Below are 20,807 nucleotides of genomic sequence, written 5' to 3' on the forward strand. Positions count from 1 at the left end.
TCGTGTATTTGTAGCCACATGCCCGCGCACGTCGGCGTTGTGCACAGCGGAGAGAGAGCGAGAGGGGAGAGAGTATCCTAGCAGAGACTTCCACTAGTCAGTAGTGACCCGTTCCCACACACACGTCCCCTCCTCTTTAGCTAAAATGTCAAAGTTGGACCAGATCCTCGTCCTCGAGCCTCCTTCCGACCTCAAATTTAAAGGTAAGGTGCTCCGCAATGTACCTGTTGCGTGACAAACGTCCCGACGACTTGCGACGGCGTGTTGCCGGGGCTCCAAATGTATTTTTACACTCGCTCCGGCGGCTCGTCGTAGGCTGCGCGCTAGCGAGCGTTCAGCGCCATTTTAAGTTAGCCGCGGACCGGACGGGCCGCCGCTTCCTCCTCGCGCTGCGGTGACGCTGGCTAACCGGGCCTCGAGGCCACGCTGGCGGCCAAAGGTGGCGAAGATATGCGGGGGGGAGGCTGACGTTGCTGGAAGTGTGCGTGTTAGCATTGTTAGCACCGCCAAGTACCTTTTAATAATGGTTTGAATGATTCTATTAATGGAATGACTCTATGGGCAATGGGAAATGTACACTTTGCCATAGCAAGCTAGTTAAGTGACTGACAGTTGGAAAAACAAACTTGGCTAAATATTTTTTATACAGCTCACTTTGGTGAAATGGTGCAAAGCCACCCAAGCGTTAGGGTAGTGTGAAAAATCATTGAATGCAAGGCAGTGCTGTGCTAGCTTCACCTGGCTAGCCGTCAGTGGTGTGTCATTTAATCGTTGGCTAGGCAGGCTAGCCCAAGTGTTAGCTTGTCTTAAACGACCCCTTTTAAACTTGTTTCTGAACATACCCCTTCTCCTAACCTCCTCTTGTAACATTTGTTGATTCCAACTGTTGCTTTTTATGTTGATGGATGTGTTCTAGTGATGAGCTTGCAGGGAATGTTGTCACCCCTTACAATTAGTTTATTCTTCATTTATTGCTGATTTTGTCAAGAGTCCTAACATGGGTAGAAAATGTTAGAATATAATATGAGAGCTATTTAGTCCTTTGCACTTAGCATTTGCAAATATTAAGGTTCACATAACACTATTGGCTGCAATAACACCTACTTGCGCCATTACGTGTAAAGTAGTGCCATATCTTATAAGGTTAATTTGTTCCGTTAGTCATAAGTTAAAACACCCCTACCTTAAATCATCTTTCACCGAATGAGCCTTAATTTGCTTAGCAATGTGATGAAATTTCCCTCCCAAAAAATAAACTGTCAGATTGGTTGCAATGGCAGAATTTTGAAAATCTGATGATGGGTTTCACAGATGGAGGGTTGGAAAAAGTAGGCTTTTGGGGAACGTTTTTGTGCAATGTCACCCAAGGAAAGACTCAAATTAGAGTAAAACATTATTTATAACCTGATTATATCTCAACATGTCTCCTCGACTCTTTCATTTTGTCTGCTACTGTCGTATTTCTCGTATAAATTCTGTCACAGTGCTCTTTACCATTCAATTCAGTAAGGGGGTGGGGGGTGCCTTTGCACGTTTTGCCGAATGCCAAAGTAGTTTGAGCATATACCGGATAACAACATTAATTAGAATCTAAAGACTTAAGTAGTTTGTGAACCATAATTTCATGAAGAAGAAAAATGAGGAAGCATGTTTTTTTTTTTGTGGTCGTCATGTACAGTACATACATGCAATTTGACCTCTGCATTTGACCCATCACACTGGGCAAACACTGGAGCAGAGGCCTGCTTTAGCCTCCGCCGGAGTAGTTCGGCATCTTGCTCAAGGACAACACAGCCATGGGTCTAGCGATGGGCTTGAACTGAGGTGGTCCCCTCAGTGGCAGATGATGTTTTTAAACCACCAGGTGGTGGAATAATGCAGATATGGAGATGCACTAAGACATGCGCAACTGCTCAATAAGCTGCCATATTATTTGTGGATTGTCGGAGAGGATAAAGGTTTTGTATGCGCTAACTTTATGTTTTGCTATTGCTTATGTTCAAATACATGTTTAAAGGTTTATTATTGCCACAACCTGCGATTGGCTGTCGACCAATTCAGGGTGTATCCTGCAGAGTGCCTACTGCCCCAAGACAGCTGGGATGGGCTCCAGCACGCCCATGACCCTAGTGAAGAAAAGCAGGGCAGAAAATGGATGGATGGAATTGAGACAACATTAATGCCAGTTTAGCTTGTCAATGGTGTTTTACAATGAGAGTTAAGGTAGCAAACCTCACTAAGGAAAAAATATGTGTTAGTTTTAAATACACATAATTATTTTTGTTTTCTTTACTTTGACAGTAAACTTCAACTCGGAGTGGCAATAAACGAATTTGAACCCCCTTTTTTGTTCACTTGTTGCCAAACTGCTGCTTGCTGTGAAGCGTTCAGTTTTCACTGTAGCCCCCTAGTATGCCAATGTTGAACTAAGGCTTCTATAAATCCTCGGAAAGTTGTGCTGGTTAAGTCTAAGACTACTTTGAATCCTATACACAGGGCTTGTGACTGCAACCGACTTCTCAGTGTGTGCTGGTAAAAATGTATTCAGATCGCACTAGCGTGAGTGCGTGTCTTAATGTAGCCTGGAAATCAGACTCATCGCTTTACCAGCGAGTGATTCTCTGAGCACGGTCGCAATGAAGCGAATTTTTGAGGTGGGGAAAACCTGACCAGACAGATAGTGAAAGGAAGCAATCGGCGAAGAGCATCAAAGAAGCGACGTGCGGAAGCAAAGTAGGAAACGGTAGCGGACCGGTGGATGGAAACGAGGTACATTCAACATGGCATGTCGTTGTTAAGATAAGATAAGATTCACTGATTGTCACACCCATCTAAGTGGGGCAAAATTCGTTCTCCGCATTTGACCCATCCCCTGTGGGAGCGGTGAGCAGCAGCAGCAGCCGCGCTCGGGAATCATATGGTGATCTAACCTCCCAATTACAACCCTTATTGCTGAGTGTCAAGCAGAGCGGCAATGGGTCCCATTTTTATAGTCTTTGGTATGACCCGGCCGGGAATTGAACCCACGACCTCCCAGTCTCAGGGCGGACATTGTACCACTGAGCTGGTTGTTGTGGTAAAAACTTGATTTTTAATGTTAAGAGGACGGACGGACTCCGTTTGGCCGCCGAAGACTGACATTGCTCATGAAGAATACATCCCAGCAAATAAATTAATTCAAATTTTCAAGAAAGTGGGTGTGGCTTGCCAGGCTAGTCTTCATGGCACCCTCAGCAGTCTCATTGTTGAACGTTGAAAGTTGTCTTTTTCAATACTTTAGCCGATCTCCTCCCGTTGCAATGAGAAATCGCTTATATGTGCGTCCAGATCCAGAATTACGCTTCAAACGCGTTCTGCTCTACTTCGACTGTTTGGAAACGGACAGTTTTCAAAAGCGCTGTTCGGTTATTCATTGTGCTACAAAGGAGTCAGGCGGTACAGGCGGAAACACTTCAAGCGTGAGCTGCTGATTAGTTTATAACGTAGGATGTGTTCGGAGTTTGTTTGTTGTCTTGACCCGAATGACGTTCTTCTGCTTCAGTGGCGGCCATAGAAGTAGTAACAGCAGAAAAGAAAAAGACAAAGCAATCTTGAAAATAAAAGATAAAAATATAGTGGTGTAAAAATTACACTGGTTATGACTACTGTAAATCCAGCAAAGTGTTTCCCACGGAGTCAAACTGTAGCTTGTTTGAGTCCAAAACATGACTGAAGATTGATTTAAAATGAACCCCGAATGTCATGACAAATATGCTCCATATTCTTTATTTGGTTGTAACTAACATAACTATGAGATTCGTTTTTCAAAAATCATGACCTGTTTATTACATTTTGTAGAAACTTTATTTGGACGTACGCGGCCATTGTTATTTACGTCGCAACGCATTCAGTGCGTAGTGACGGCCTATAAAGAAAGCAATGAAATTCTCCGTCGCGTTCCTAACGGGACGATCAAAACTCTTGAATGCGTCTGGTGAATGAACAGAGCACGACGTGGGGGAGGGTGACTCTAACGATCATGTTGTTTCCTTAGGAATGCTACGAGGCTTAATTTGCTTTCTTTATAGGCGTTTCACATTGCTTGGCAGAGACCCCGCCGCCATTCTACGTCACTATGCACTGGGTGTGTTAGAAAAAATCGATTTGGCAATATATCGCGATATTACAGCGCGCAATTCTCCAATCGAATCGATTTTTAAACTTTTTTTTTTTTTTTATGGGAACATTCAGCAAAACGGCTTACTTAGGTTTAGGATTCACACATAAAGCATGGAAGAATGTTATATTAATGGAACATTAAGCCTTACTTTTTTATTTCAGTGCTGTTCAAACACGAAACAGACTGCAACCTGTTTGTTAAATGCAGTGGCTGAGAATTTTCAGATCAATAAATACATTTTTAATACAAATCTTACAGTGTACATGTACAAGTTTACTGAATAGTATTTTCTAAATTTGAGTAAAAAAAAAAAAATTGCAATAATCAATTTATAGATTCGTATCGAACCGTGATTCGAATCGGCAGGTACTAGGCAATTCACACTCCTACTATGCACTGAATGCGTTGCGACGTAAATAACAACGGCGGCGTACGTCCAAATAAAGTTTCTACGGAATGTATTAAACTGGAAATGATTTTTGACAAATGAATCTCATAGTTATGTTAGTCACAACCAAATAAATAACGTAGAGCAAACTTGTCATGACAGTCGGGGTTCCTTTTAAAGGTCGACATGCCTGGAATCCATTGGTCACTTTGTTTTGGATGAATGCTTAAATGTGGCTCAAGTTGACCCCCCCCACCCCCCAAAAAAATATTTGGTGTCCCTGAATTGAACCTTCAATTACTACTTAACAATTACCAGTCTGCCACACGGCGTCAATGTTCTCTGGTCAAACTTAATGATTCAAACCAATAGACGTAATTAATCCAAAAATCTAATTACCCGATCGAACCCATCACTGATTGAATTAATAAAGCAAATGCTGTCAATTGAAGAATGAGTCAAACGGGGTATTTTTTTAGTATTGAATAATACTCGTACACCACTTCTCGACGTACCAATGAATAACTTTCTTATAATGTTGAAGGAACATGTCCTGCTCCATGTGGGATTCCTCTAGCAAGCTTGAAGGGGGCAGCCCTCTTTCCCCCCCCCCCCCCCCCCTTGCTATTTTTAGACCACGACCAGGCCCGGGGGACCCAAACTTGGCTGGCATGCAACAAGATGAGCCAAGGTGTCAGCTCGGGGTTAGGTAATAGATGGAGGCAGTGTGGGTGTACCGTGGGTGTATTTATGTTTGTGTTGCCTTGAGTTATTCCTGCAGTGTATTTTTTTTTTTAATGGTCTACTTTGTACTAGTTCTTTTTAGACTCTAAACTACCTGCTGCTGACTCATTTCCACTTTGCTGCAATGCTGCCCAGTGGAATACGCCACAGTAGGGCTGCCCCTTTTATTATTATTTATCTATTTATTTATTTTAAAATAAATTTATCAGGGTTCTACAGTCATGTTGTGGTCGGGCCACCCCAAGTTCACTGACACAGACCAGGCCAATACAAATTTTACACATAAATATTTTTAAGTCAATAACTTTTCTTAAAGAAAAAAAAATCATATATTTCATATATGTTCAATGTTTTTACTAACTTAAATTGCGCTATCATCATTGATCTTTTTACCGTGCTGCACAAATCTATTTGTGTCATGTTAAATCCTCCATAACAAACGGCTTGAACAAGATATGTCAATTGTTAAATATTAAGTTGCATTTTAGAATGATAAACCACCCCACCCACCATCCGAATTTTTTTTTTTTTAGAGAGCTCTGTATTGTTCACTCGGTAGTCTTACTGATTCAACATCATCATTGCTCTCTATTTTTGTGTATGTGTATATGTGCGTGCGTATGAGTTTCTGCTCCTTAATTCACCTGCAACCTATTAAAACCCTTCACCTAAACCAAAGACTTCTGAATCCCACTAGTCGTGAAGTTGTCAGGAGACCCGAGGAAGGATCAAAGAAAGAAAAGTGAAATCTAGCACCGACCAGACATCACCTACTACCCGCAGGGTTACTAACGAGAATCTTTCACCAACCCCAGAAACTTCTAAATTCTAACAAAATAGGTAGACCTCAAGAGACCAAAGGAAAGACTGAAAAAAGGAAGTAAGGATAGAAGAAGTAGAGTGAGATCCACAGAATCGAAATGGGAATCGAAATCCGGTTCTTGTTGAGAACCGGCTCCCAGTGTTTCAATTCCTTGGCATCGTTTGCCGTTTTTGCTAACGATTCTTTTATCGGTTCCGTGTGAGACGATGACGTCACCACGCGCGCGCCGAGCAACAAACATGGCGCCACGCTCTAGAGTTTGTTGACATCTTTCAAGAAAAGCCAACAGGCCAACTTGCAATGTTTGCAAATTGGATATTTCGTCTAAGGGAGGAAATACGACCACGATGCAAACGCATTTGCACACGCAGCATGCGATGACTGTCTGTCGTGTTTGGGAGTCCTGGTGGGATCGACCCAGCAGTAACGCCCGCCAGCAATGCAAGCTTTTTCTCCTACCAACACTCCAGGTACTGGTAGTAACTATATAAGCGGCAGTTTGCCTGTATGTGAAAGATGCCATTAGTAACTGTTAATGTTAAATCCCGTATCTCACCAAACGGCGCCGGCTTGCGAGGGTAAACGCAGCGGCCCGTGAGTGTTGTTTTTGTCCATCAGGGTTCATTCAAGGCGTACAGATGTACTGAACGAATCATGACATAAAAGCAACGCTCTCTACTAACACACGACCACACTGAGTCTGCTCACGAGAGTCACACACACCAGTCGACTGGTTGCGTCTGTTTTGACTGAGACGGGGAGGAGGAGTTATTGTTGGAATGTTACTGGAGTTTGACATTATTGTCACAAAATATTCTAGGTTTTGTAAATTTATACAGAAGATGATTAAAAAATAATTTTTTAAATGTGTTTGTTTCAAATCTTTTTTCCTTCTTTTCTTTTTTTCTGGCGACCCCATGGCACCCCATTGAGGAGTCCTCAAATGTGGCCCTTAAAACTTCACTGTTGGGTTTGTCAGACCATGGTACTTTGAAACTGGTCTCTTGTTTACAGATATAACTAACACATAAAAAATGGATGCTAATCCATGTTTATTCATCTTTCCCCCCCCCCCCAAAAAGAATCGATAAGAGAATAAACTAAAGAGTCGAATCGTTAAGCAGAATCGAAAATGGAATCGTAAAAATCTGATCAATTCCCATCCCTCGACATCAGCCTCCATCGATTCAGGGACTAGAGGAAGAAGCAGATTGTGTTTGAATTTCGGTAGATGCTGGAGTGGTGGATCTGGCATGCATGAAAACTTCCACCAAAGAAGGGAGCCGTCGAACCCGGAACAGGGCAAGCACGCCCCCCCCCCCCAGGCCGAACAGTGAAATAGCGAGGGCACCTGCGCCCACCTCCAGCCCTGTGGTTGGGCGGAACACTGGGGAGGGAAGGAGAGAAGGGAGAGCACCGGGAGACGGGCAGCACCTCCGGACCCCAGACCCGGTGGGGAAAGGTCCCGGTCGTGACCCCAGCGAGCTTAGTGAAAACTAACCATGTTAGTGAGTTTGCCAGCTCGCCGACTGGCGAACTCTACTCCTACATCGTGGATGTGACCCCACCCGGTGTGTGTGTGTGTGTGTGTGTGTGTGTGTGTGTGTGTGTGTGTGTGTGTGTGTGTGTGTGTGTGTGTGTGTGTGTGTGTGTGTGTGTGTGTGTGTGTGTGTGTGTGTGTGTGTGTGTGTGTGTGTGTGTGTGTGTGTGTGTGTGTGTGTGTGTTAAAATTAGGAACAGGTGAGATGGAGCTGAGGGAAATTACATCCCCCTCGCTCTGATCCACCTGCTTCGCAGAAATGTGTTGGTGAGTGTATGTGGTGCATTAAAATTGGAGGGGAGTTGCAGAGCGAAGACGGTGTCTCTACCTTATGCTTAAAAGCGTAAACCCAAACCCTAAGTAAGAAGTTTTGTTGAATATTTCCATCGATTTTGCGCGCTGTGATATCACGATATATCGCTGAATCGATTTTCTTTTTAACACTCCTAATTGCGAAATAATTTAAACTTATTGAATTATATGGAGCTCTGATTATGTGCCACCAGAAACGGAATGTGAATTGTTTGAATTGCTAACATTGAGAAGCTAATTTGAATTAGATCAATTGAATTGGTTTTGTGTAATTTGAGTCACTGCTTTGCAGACGTGAATCTGAAAATGAATTGTTCAGTTTGAAATGAATACTGTAAAACTGAAGTCCAGTAAACTTGTAACTGAATTTAAAAATATGAAATCAACTTTATTTCATCCTGGCAGAAAATGTCATTCTGTATTATGTTCACATTCAGTTTTCGCAATACAAATTCAGTTCTCTTGACACAAGTTGACACTCAATCAATCGCAGTTGCATATCCTCTTCGACCAATCATTCTGCATCTTCATTTTTTTTTATTTTTTAGCATAGGACATGGGGATTCTCCGGAAAGTCGAATCTCCTCAGCAGCTCTTAACCATTATAACACCGTTATTTCAACTTAACTTGTGATTTACTGTCCACCATTTGGGTCGTCGTGTGTTTTGCCCCAGTTTTGTATTCCACAGCCTCCCTTTTTGCCTGCTGCATTCCGATTCCTCAGTCTTCAGTCTCCTCTGGGACATACCACCATGATAAAGTCAATAATGGAGACTCGTGTTTCCCTACCATTTTTTTTATTTAGCTTGTCTCATTCTGGCCTATCCCTTTTCTGTGGGTGCATCTTTTATAGAGGAAAGATAGAAAATGGTGTACTTTACAGACCGGGTCAAAGAGGGCGTTGAAAAGTTTCTTATATGTAACTAAAGCACATGAATGTTTTTCTGCTAACAAACAAGCACAAGACATCTAAAAGCACCATGCTGTTTAAATTAGGCATGATTTAACCATTTACCCCCAAAAAATGTGACATTTTTTGTGCTTAATCAGTTTAGATATTTTATATATAGTTTGTTGTTGTGTTTTTAACTGATAAAATGTTGTTTTCTATCATGTGTGTTTAATTGGGAGCGGGTGATTCGCATCTTTGGCAGCGGTTATCACACATCCACATGTCTCTGGGAATATTTCGAGCACGCATTGTCGTGGACAGACGGCATCATTGACGTGGTTGTACAGGTTTGCAGGAATGTGTGTGTGTGTGCTCGTGCGTGCGCACGTTAACAACACTGCCACGTTTGTGCGTTGCGCAAGCGGGTCATGCCTGGCGTCTTATCTTTCTGAGTGGCGGGCGTGAATGTAACCTTTTGTCAACACCGGCCGAGCTTAATGCACAGCCTTTAATACCTTACGACCTGCCATGCACAAACCCGGAATTCACGTTTTCCTCGCTCCAGAAGCTAACCTATTGGTCTACATCCCCAAACAACACAAACTGACGGGAAGTACGAGTGATTATGCTGTGGGACCATGGAATAGATAATAATCAGCTATCCGACAAAACATTAGCGTCGGCTATGCTAGCAGATATTGAAATCAGTTGCGTCACTGGACGTTACAATCGGCTACACCATCGGAGCAAATGAAGGCTTGTTTATGAAAGTCTGTGGCTGAATGCAGTAACCTATCGACACGAGGATCAATACTTGGTTTTGATCATCTTGTGACTGAGCTCGTTTCCCATTAGGGTTCTAACTATGCTAGATGCATTTAGCCTTAATGAGACATGCTACATCAACTATAAACTCAGTTAGCCTTGGAATCGGGAAAAGAAGCAGTCTCATGACGCAGACTTGTCCTGTCCCAACTTATGATGCTATCTAGTCTAAAATGCTTTTGTGTTTTATGATGCTGGCAAGTACAAAGTGCGGCACTTGGGAGCTGGGTAGGGCATCACAAGTTGTTTTTGGAGCTGATTGGTTCATTTATGCCAATTTCCAGGAATCTTACAGTCCCTCATTCATGTGTTTGTTGATTCTCAAAAAGTAGTACCTTACACAACGGATAATTAAATGAAAATAATTTATTTTATCTCTTCATTTGATCATTTAATTTGGCCTTGATCTTGAACGCAAACATAAAAATGTTGCCTTGAAAATAAATACATATAAATAAATTAAAAACTGGCCCTTTTTTTTCAAGAAAAATCTGCCGTTTTTTATTTATTTATTTATTCCGGGGGAAGTAACTGCATGTTATTATCTTTATTTTATATTGTAATTTGTCAATGTATAAGAAAAAAATATTCAGCAAAAAAAGGAGTGATTTTTGCAGATTTTAAGAGCTAATATTAGCCGGTCAAGGAATTGGTTGGGCCCTGTTTTGTACACACTGAACATGAATTTGCTTCAAGTGGTGCTACGATTAATCGACACCTTATCGATTACCAAATTAATCTATAATTATTTTGATAATTCAACAACTGTTTAATATCTTTTTTTATTTAAAATTGTTCAAATTCTCTGAATTTTTGCTCCTCCGCAGTAAATATTCGCTGATTAATACAGTCCTCCATAAAACAATTACTTTTATTTTGGTTAAAATAAAACTAAATAAATAAAAAACATTTTTGCCTATTTTCCTCACATTCCAAACCAAAACAGTAACCGAATCACAATTAATGTGGTTGTGCACTGTTTAAAATAATGTCCTGGTTTTGCAAAAGGAGATGAAAATTCAAACTTTTTTTGTTATTCGATTCACTGATTAATTGAAAAAAATAATCGACAGATTACTGAAATAATTGTTTGTTGCAGCCCTAATCGTGATATAAAATAGCCTATATCATGATAGAATTTTTCCATAATGCCCAGCACTAACACGATATATTCACAACGCAGCATCATGTGAGTTAGAAACTTTCAAATCAAGCTACTTTTTTATGTGTTCGCCCGACTTTGGCATCACCCGGCATGATTTTGAGCCTTTTTTGGCATTTGCATTTAGATGTAATCACATCACACAAATTGTCCATTTCGCGTCAGGTGCGAACACGCCATAACAACTTTTATTTTACTCGAGCGGATTCTCATATCTGACAGTCCAGCCAGCTGATTGTGATGGCCGCTCTCATCATGCTCATTTTTGTGTCTGTTAGCATAGCTGATTCTAATGTCCCATGGCAGAGTGGATTCATAATATCTGGTACCATAGCTGTTTTATTACATAAATTCAGCTCCATCTATTCAAGTCTGTTGAATGCTTTTATCTTCATGTTGTCTGCCGGGAGCCCTTTCGCACAAGTCTTCAAGCGGTGCCACCGCAAACCTAACAAGCCTTGATTGGATTATTCTTTGTAATCAAATTGGCCTAATTGAGTTGCAGTATTCTTCGAGCGACCTCTTCAAGTTCTTTTTGAACTTTTTGCCAACGTAAAAAAAATGTTTTGATCAAATATGAGGACTGCACTTGGAAATACAGAATTTCCACTCTTTAATTTATATTGAAATCATCGGGTTGCTAACAAATCTTTTTAGAATTGCTTATTCCATAGAGTACTTGTTTTGGCTTATTTAGTTTTAGTAAGATGTTGTTGTTGCTAAACTTTTTATTTTTGTCTTTTTTTAACTTTAAAGTGAATCCCTTTGATCATTGATGCCATTGTCCGTGAGGTAAACATGGACAATGGCCAAACATGGTTCCAGTTGGAGTAAATAATAATGGTTTAAAAACGACAAATTATAGTTTGGAGCAGAATTGTATGTGCCGGCCAATTTAGCTGATGTAGCACTAGAAATGCAATTTATGTACTCACGCCTCCTCAGTCTGTGGTTGTAACTCTACTCTACTGGTCATTGTGTCCTGCGCCAGGTCCATTCACAGATGTCGTCACCACCAACCTCAAGCTGAAGAACCCCTCGGACAGAAGAGTGTGTTTCAAAGTCAAGACGACGGCGCCACGCCGGTATTGTGTACGGCCCAACAGTGGCGTCATCGAAGCGGGAGCCGCCGTCATTATCTCTGGTCAGTGAAGCTTGCATGTTTCCACCGAGTGCTACAAAAAAAAAACAGCTGGTCATAAACTGAAACCGCTGTTACATTAAAAAGAAGGTATAATGTTGGCAAACCAAATTGTCCACACTGCCAAAAATATTGGCAGTGTGGACAATTTGGCCCCTTGTGTTTTTTTTAAATTTTTATTAAATTATTATTATTTTTTTTTTTTGCCTTATACTAGGGCTGGTATGATATGGGCCCCAAAATAAAATCTACATTTTTCATTTTTTTTCTTCTTCCAGTAATTAATCACAATTACGATTTTCATTTATTTTAATCTATTTTAATTTACAGGTTACATTTATTTGAAAAATAATTCCTGTACAAAATGTTCAGACAACAATAATTCAAAATCAGTTTTATATACTCTCTCCTTAACATTCATAGTTTGTGCTTAATTGCCAGTAGTTGGTAGCTGTTGTAAGCATGTCTTGTAAACCACCCATCTAGCATTCTGCCACGTGCGGGAAATTACAACTCACAATAACATCTGGATGTAACAGAACATAAGAATTAGGGATGTCCCGATGACACTTTGGACCCGAGTCCAAGTCACCTCATTTTGAGATCGGCCGATTCAGAGTCCCGAATCGATACCCCAACATTTTATTAAGGAGAGGTTTTTAAAAAAAAAAAAAAAAAATTTTATATAAACAAAACTACCCCAACACCTTTTTTTATATGGTGAGTGGACAGTGGTGAAACTAAGTAAATCATTTAAATAACTTTTTTTGGGGGGCGGGGGGGGGGGGGGGGGGGCACATCTATGAGTTACTCAAAGGGCTATTTTTAACCAGTATATAAATTTTTCACAAGAGCTTTATTTTTGAGAACCTACTGTAGCTGTTATAAAGCATGCTACTCAACACAAATTGATGGGCTAACCTAATGTTTTACCTTAGGAAGAAAAAACTTCGAAATACCTCGGCTCCCATTTCCTTGTTTAGCCCCGCAGCTCGATGGCATTAAAGGTCTCCTATTATTCAACTTTTCAACATACTAAAATAGTTCTCAAATGTGTAAAAGACATGTCTGTGACAAAGCATTCGGCAAAATTGACTTTGGATTTAATATTTTTGCTGTCCCTAAATCAGCCAAAAAAACGCTCCGTTCAAAACAGCCTGTTTTAGGGGTGTGTCACTTTTATGTAAATAGCTGCAGCAGGCCACGCCCTTGCCATTCACTTCTCTCTCGAAGGGGCAGTGATTTCGGTCATGGTGGTCATGTGCTAATGTTGTGAATGGAAATGACTGGCCATGGGAGCAGAAGAAAAGGAATATACAGACATGTCTTTTACACATTTGACAACTATTTTCACATGTGGAAAAGTGGCATAACGTTTTACCACAAGAAAAAGTAGCATAACATTACTACAGAGACTATGTTGTAGCGTTACTTTGTGATTGTTTAGGCAATGGTTATTTTTGCCGTAGCCGGCAAATCTCCCACGAACGTTATTTTGCCGTGAATGTCTCCGATTTGCCGTGAATGCTTGTAGACATTTACAAGCGGTCATTAATAATAAATGTGCACATTTAGACCACTGCGCGTTCGCAACGTGCAAGCCGTTTCGTCTAGACCACTTAGCGGCCGGTTAGCATCAGAAAAGCCTCGTTTTCACCGACGGTGTCTACCCTACTCTACCCTACTCTACTCTACCCTACTCTACTCTACTCTACTCTACTCTGCTCTGCTCTGCTCTGCTCTGCTCTACACCAAAAAGCAGTGTCTCTCCACTGCCACGGCCGCCACCCGGGAGCCCCTCCTCACCTTGCCAGTGATGTCATCCTAAAGCGACCGCAGCTAGCGTGCACTGCACACACAGGCAGAAAAATTATTTCAGCCTGAAGACATCAAATGAATATTGCAGCAACCAGAAGACTGCATTCAATAATGTTAAAAAGGTTTGCACCTCCTCAAAAGTCCAAGCGTTAATCTGTTTGGAAGCCATTGTTGTCCTCTCTTCATCGTTAATGGCAATTGTTTTCCTGGGGTGGTGGCGTGCACAGCTACACGTTGATGACGACATGTCTCGAACCAATCATTGACCTCCAAAATAATTGCGTCACGTTTTGGAACTGGGCTACTTTTCTTTTCTTTTTTTTTTGAACCGCAAAGGAGCAGGTACCAGAAAAAGCGAGTAGAGCCGGGTAGATTTCTTAGTGGAGACAGAGCTTTTGTAAAGTAGGGTAGGGTAGCGTCGGTGGAAAAAAGGCTAAAGACATGTCAACTAGGTGGCGAGTTGCCAGTCACGGCAAATTAACCACCGTGTGCTTTATCATACCCGACCTCTTGCAACCAAACAACCTCTACACGACAAATGTTTCTCCCACTTTAAGCACTAAAAATACACCAGTAATATGGTAGAAGGTGCACGTCTCTTATTAGAAAGGATAGGACGGAAGGCTAAATCAAAAATGTTGAACTTAAATCTTTCCCGTTTGCGGTGGTGTCACACTTGGGACCGATCCGTTATTTTTAAACGTGTTGCTAATCCAGCTCTGAACAGGCTTTCACTAACAAAACCGTCCTTTGAGAAATGATGTTGGTACACGTCCTTCAAAAATAAAAGTAATCCACTGTCTTTTCAAAGATTTGGGACGATGGAAGCAACCACTTTTTCCTTTTTTTTAATTATTTTTTTATTTTTTATTATTATTTTCCCCCCTTCTTTTTCTGGAGAGCTCAGTATTGTTCATTCGGTAATTTTACCGATTTGACATGTCATCATCATTGCTCGCTCTCTCACTTTTTTTTTTTTTTGGTATGTGCGTGCGTGTATTCATTAGTTCACCTAAAACCTATTAACTCTTTGACTGCCAAAAACGTTAAATAACGTTTAGTAAAATCCTATGGAGGAGTGCCAAAGACGTTAAAAGACGTTTGTTTCAAAACAGAGGTGAAACTAACCATTTTCTATTGTTGATTACTGAAGAACGGAATAAGGTAGAAACAAACTTTTTTTTTTCCTGATAAAAGATGAGAGTCCAATCTTTCATTTGGTAGTATGTGTGTTTCCATAGTCCAAACACATAATTTTCTGTGGACCTTGAAAGATCAGTCAAAATGCTTAAATCGGCTGGCACCCACGGCATCCCTTTTCTGAAAACGTCTGGCAGTCAAAGAGTTAAAAAATCCCATACCGTTCACCTAAACCGAACACTTCCAGCCAGAGCCGTGAGGCCGTCAGGAGACCCGAGGAAGGACCAAAGAAAAGCAACCACTTTTTCCTGATCATTGTTTCTCCTCTCCGCGGAGCATTTGCGAGCAGGGGGAGAAAAAGCGAGGCGCAGCCAGCTTCTCGAATTTCGGTGGCGTGACAAACCTTTACCAGAGGCGGTGCCACGAACCCGAGGGGGCGGAACCTGTGTCTTTTTGGTGTCACTAAATCACAGAAGTTTAATCTGCCCGTTTGAAGCACACATTTTAGAAAGGAGGAGAAAGCTAAATAAGTCGCGGATGGACTTTTTTCATACCTGGTTGGATTGTAGACAGGCCGGGGATGCATATTATTGATAGAAAACCACACGTAAGTGCATTTTCATACAATGGGACTTTTAATAGTGTCACTGTAGTAAAGTGACGCCATGCCGCACGCGTTGTGTGGAAAAATGAGGTGTCGCTCTGCGCCGCTGCCCAACTCCAGATTTAATAACAATTTATAAAAAAAATAACCTCATATTTATCTGACTCTTGATCGGGAGACCACGTCTGATTCCGATCGAGTCAGCAAGCACATGATCTGGCCCGATTTCCAATCATGTGATCGGATCGGGACATCCCTAATAAGAAGAACAGCTTTTAATAATCCAGGAGACAAAATTTGATTTCATGATTTAGCAAATTTTCAACGATTCGTTTTTCATTCGAGTTAATTCGATTTATTGCCCACCCCTACTTAATACAGTGTTTAGATAGGCACACACTTAATGCATTTTGTTCCCGATTTAAAACGGTTCCAAGGTGTTAATATTTTTGACATTCTTTTGTCAAAATACCCCATGATTAAGAATAACAGTACATGTAATTACACACAGGTCTTGTCTCACTGAAATTTGCTTATTTTTATTATCCTAATAACCTTCTCCCGATATATTGCCGTATTATTTTTATTTTATTTTAGCACACCTCTAATTAAAAGTTCCACCAAATAAAGCTAAAATGTTATAGTAGGCATTTTGCTTCTGGCTAAAGTCTCATAGTTTTGTGCTAACATTGACTGCGGATTCAAACTGTTCAGAATTTTCTTAACAAAGACAATAAAAACGTTTTTAACGACTTGGAGACAGTACTGTGTGTGTGTATATTGACTGCATGAACATCAGCCACCATTTAAAGTGCCGCAGATTAATCTCAAAGTTCAGATGTTCTAGTAGGCTTTCCCTGACTTTTCTTTTCCTTTTCACAGATAACTGAAGGTTTTGTGCCAACACTGACTGGTTGTCATGTAAATGAAAGATAAAAGATAGTCTTGCTTACAGACACACTTTCAAAAATGGACAGATACAAAGTATTTAGGTTTAATATCATTCTTGATCACTCTAAGACTGCGCTATTTGCACATGAGCTATTAAAAAGAAAACGTCCATAATATGTCGCCTTGAATCTGATTTCCCCCAATAGACAAGCTTAACTTAAATGTCTTAATTGTGTGCTTTTTCCATCCTCAGTTATGCTACAGCCCTTCGACTATGACCCCAACGAGAAGAGCAAACACAAATTCATGGTGCAGACAATCTTCGCTCCACCCAACGTCTCTGACATGGACTCTTTGGTGAGGAACTAGAATGCGTGATGGTTGTACTGCACCCTCTCTGCCACCAGAGGGCAGCAAAATCACAGTGATGCATTCCTAGAGACTGGACTTATAAGCTTGTTTGTGTTTCTTTTAACATATTCTAATGAACATATTTCATAGAACTGCGCATTAGGATGGCAGGATAGGCTGTGGTTGCATCATGTGATCCCAGCTGTTCTGCTGCGAGCAGTTTGCCACGATGAATAACATTCCCCCACTTTGCTCTTTCTCTCTGCCACTGCCAGTGGAAAGACGCGAAACCCGATGACCTCATGGATTCCAAGTTGAGATGCATCTTTGAGCTACCTTCGGAAAACGATAAGATGGTAAGGAAGAGCTGATGCTAATTGTTGTTGCGCTAAGTATTATTTTACCAGGGGGACCATATGCACAGCAACGCATTAACCATTTCTGGATGACAAATAGGGCGAGGTACAAGTTTTCAGTTTCTCCTGGATTGCCATCTAAAGAAAAAGAAAAAAAAAAAACATAAAAAATATTTAAATTTGAGATGTCACTCTTGTAAGTAGTTGTACCGCCACCATGACATACTGAGGGTTTTCCCTCCCCACTTTCAGAATGACGTGGACGTGAGCAAATCTGCCCCGGTGATGAACTCTGTCAAGAATGAGCAGCCCTCAACCACAACAGCAGCAGCTGCGCCCGCCGCCACCATCATGACCACTGCCTCTGCCTCCTCATTGGACGATGGCGAGATGCAAAAGTTGCTGGAGAAGTGCAAGCGGTTGCAGTCCGAGATGAGCAAAGTGGCCGAGGAGAACCGGCACTTAAAGGTGGGACGCATCCCCTGTTCCATCGCGTTGACAATGGCGGTGGCCGCAGAGATTATTGAGATTATATATCGTCAAATTATTATCAAGTATAATAATAAATCAGTGATATTATTGTAAAGTAGAAGTCAAGCTTAAACATTTTTTGACAATATTATGTCATATGTGGCCTCACTAGTCTAAGCATGACATTCTGATTATTATTACATTTGTGGAATATGAGTTATGAAGCAAAATCCAGCCGTTTGTATCCATCTCGGGGGCGGCCATTTTGCATCACAGTTGCTCAGGGCTCAGGCAACAACCAATCACAACTCACCTGTTTTCTGAAGCTGAGCTGTGATTGGTTGTTACCAGAGACCTGAGTTGCATTGATGTCATTTCACTGATCTGTATATATTACTGGATAGCCGATAGGTCGAGACTCCTCCGCCATATTACTACTCCCAAGAAACGTTTCTTGGCATACAATACTATACATTTACAGTATTGAAATTGGAGAACATTTGAGACAGTACTTAGTAGAAACAGCATGTTTTATGATGTTTTAAATTTGTTAAACATAAACAAAAGGATTTCAGACATTTTACAACTTGCCTTAAATACATGTATAAATTATATACATATATAGGAGGAAACATTTATTTTTTAGTAAAGAATTATAACTAACTGTCATTTAACAAAAGATGACTCTACCAAATCTAATTTAGGGTCTAAGGAACTGAGTGATTAGAAAAAGGGTGTCTTTAAAGCAGCTTATACCGTCCACTTGTTAAAAAATAGTGATCGTCCCGCCACAACTCAAAATGTCTAATTTGGTCGTTTAAGATTCACGAACACAACTTTAAGCCATTAATACCTTAATTTTATACATTGACCAGGTATAAAATAAGAATGTATCTACTTCTTATTTCACTTACTAATTGTAAACGACCAAAATACACATTTTGAGTTTTTTATTTATTTATTTATTTTTATTGGAAGAGGTGTTTTATAAAATAGATGAAGACGCAGTTATATTCTCTCTTCTTTTTTTTTTTTTTATATTGAAAAAGACAAAGTGCAATTTAAGGCACATTGCCTTCCTTTAAACATGGAGAGTGAAATACAAAGTAGCCTTGACCCAGGATGTTGAAAAAGAAAGCAAGCCAGGTAGGTGTCCCTCATTACTGTTTCAAGCCCTTTTTTGCACTTCAGGGCCACCGTACCAGCCAGGCACTGATGCTAATAATAGCTAATACTAGCTGCTAGCCACTAACGTCGGAGACTTGCGGCGTATCATACAATGACGACGTAATTGACTAGCCGTTTCTTAGCATCCTAAAATAGTGATTAAATATACTTCTGGAATGGCATTGTAAAAATGTTAGTAGAAAATATGTAATTTAAATAAAAACTTCAATATGTAAGCCAACGCCTCAAAAAAGGAAGTCAAGCCGGCGATCACGTCGCCGCCCCGGCCGACTTCAAAGTAAAAGCCCACCATGGCACTTGCATTGGCATCAATGTTTTGTTTGGTAAAGCTAGCCTTGGTGTAGGCGGCGTGTTACGTTGAGTAAGTTTCCAGCTTCATTGACCTAACTGAATGACGTGGAAAATCCATTATGTGCTTTGCGCTGCTGTGCCGTCATCAAATATCAATGCTCCCGTTAGTGTATCGATAGATTTATTGCAACAGAGCGCACAACAATATATTGCAATATCGATCCCACCCGCCCCCACCCCTAGTACGCATACGTACAGTTAATACAGTAGTCTGCTTGCGAGATGGGAGGAGTAAGATGGCCGCCCTGTGGCTTCAATGGCTAACACAGCCGTGTATGGGCTATCCAGGAATATATACAGATCATTGTCTCATCTTCAGTCGACGGCAAGCGGCAAAATGGCCGCCCCCTGAGATGGACTCATATTCCACTAACGCAATATTAACCAGAATACCATATTTAGACTAGTGGGGCTGCATAAACATATTAATGTCCCAAAAAATTGGGGGTGGGGTTGACTTGCCCTTTAAGGTCTTCTAGTCCAAGCTCTAATTGACATCACTGCACTTTGCTTGCCCCCCCCCCCAACAGGATGACGGCGCTCGCATAAGGAAGATGGCGCGCTCGGATCACGCGTCCGCCCACTCGGCCGCCTCCCTGCCCTCCCTCCTGGTGGTCATCGCGGCCATCTTCATCGGCTTCTTCCTAGGGAAGTTCATCTTGTAGACTCGTGAGTCGGCGGCGGCGTTTCCGTCCCGTCTTCCCTCGAACAAGTGTTTGTGTTGACGTCCGCCATATCACCGCTAGCGTGGGTCTTCAGGCCAACACGCGTGTAACGACAAAGGCGCTGCCTTTTCCTTTTTTTTTTTTTTTTAAACTTTCACTCACGGTTAAGTGCGCGCACGTGTCCGGAAAGCAAAGGCGAAGACAACGATTGTTTTCTTTCTTTGTTTTTTTTTTCTTTCTTTTTTTCTTTGAAGGCTGCCGGTCATGTGACAGGAAGTTATCTGTCAGTCCACATGGAAGTGAATCATAACCACCTCTCTCTTCTTCTGTTGCTTTTAATTGGTGTGGACTCACTTGTTTTAAAGAAATTCTTTTAAACATAAAAAAAATAACGAAGAACTTCCATCACCTTCACTGGATCACTTCTTTCTTTCTCTTCTACTTCTTGGAATGTTCGTGTCCAGTTGGGGATCAAGGTGCCTCCTCCTTGTACATTTGTCTATTCTTTACCCACCAATGCAGACTTTATATTATTATTATTATTATTAATAATTATACAAATCTTCTATTCCCTTCTGAGGCAAACATTGACTGAAATGGGTCTCCGTTCTTGAATCCTGTCCCATAATATTAAGCATTGAAAATAAAATAAAAAAAATAATGGGAAAAAAATGTGCTTTCCATATGAGTCTCTTCCTCTGTTTTTTTTTTATACCCATAACCTTGTAGCATCAGAAAACTTATCACAGCATCACGAGTTGAGTCAATTGGATCTGTCGCCATCGTAAAATATTTATTAGCTATAGATAGCATTCATTGACGTCACAAGATCTCGTAAATTGGCTCCATATTCTGTGCCTAGTTTACAGCGTTCTCAGCCGTGCTCCCGTTTTGTTTACACCGAATGTTATTATTATTATTATTAATATTTTTTTTATTGATAATGTCATCCTCAGCTTCCTCCAACATTACTTGTGTAAAGAAG

At 41.0% G+C, this 20,807-nt stretch overlaps 1 protein-coding gene across 1 annotated transcript; it reads left to right on the forward strand.

The window, feature by feature from the left end:
* On the forward strand, positions 1–20,505 carry LOC144044620 (vesicle-associated membrane protein-associated protein A-like). Its single transcript, XM_077559141.1, has 6 exons — positions 1–203; positions 11,838–11,990; positions 16,694–16,797; positions 17,067–17,147; positions 17,400–17,615; positions 19,688–20,505. Exons 1-6 carry the CDS (start codon positions 146–148, stop codon positions 19,820–19,822), a joined length of 747 nt encoding a protein of 248 aa, XP_077415267.1. The 5' UTR covers positions 1–145; the 3' UTR covers positions 19,823–20,505.
* The last annotated feature ends 302 nt before the right edge of the window (positions 20,506–20,807 follow it).

The sequence above is a fragment of the Vanacampus margaritifer genome, chromosome 2 (assembly GCF_051991255.1).
Source record: "Vanacampus margaritifer isolate UIUO_Vmar chromosome 2, RoL_Vmar_1.0, whole genome shotgun sequence".
Classification (NCBI taxonomy): domain Eukaryota; kingdom Metazoa; phylum Chordata; class Actinopteri; order Syngnathiformes; family Syngnathidae; genus Vanacampus; species Vanacampus margaritifer.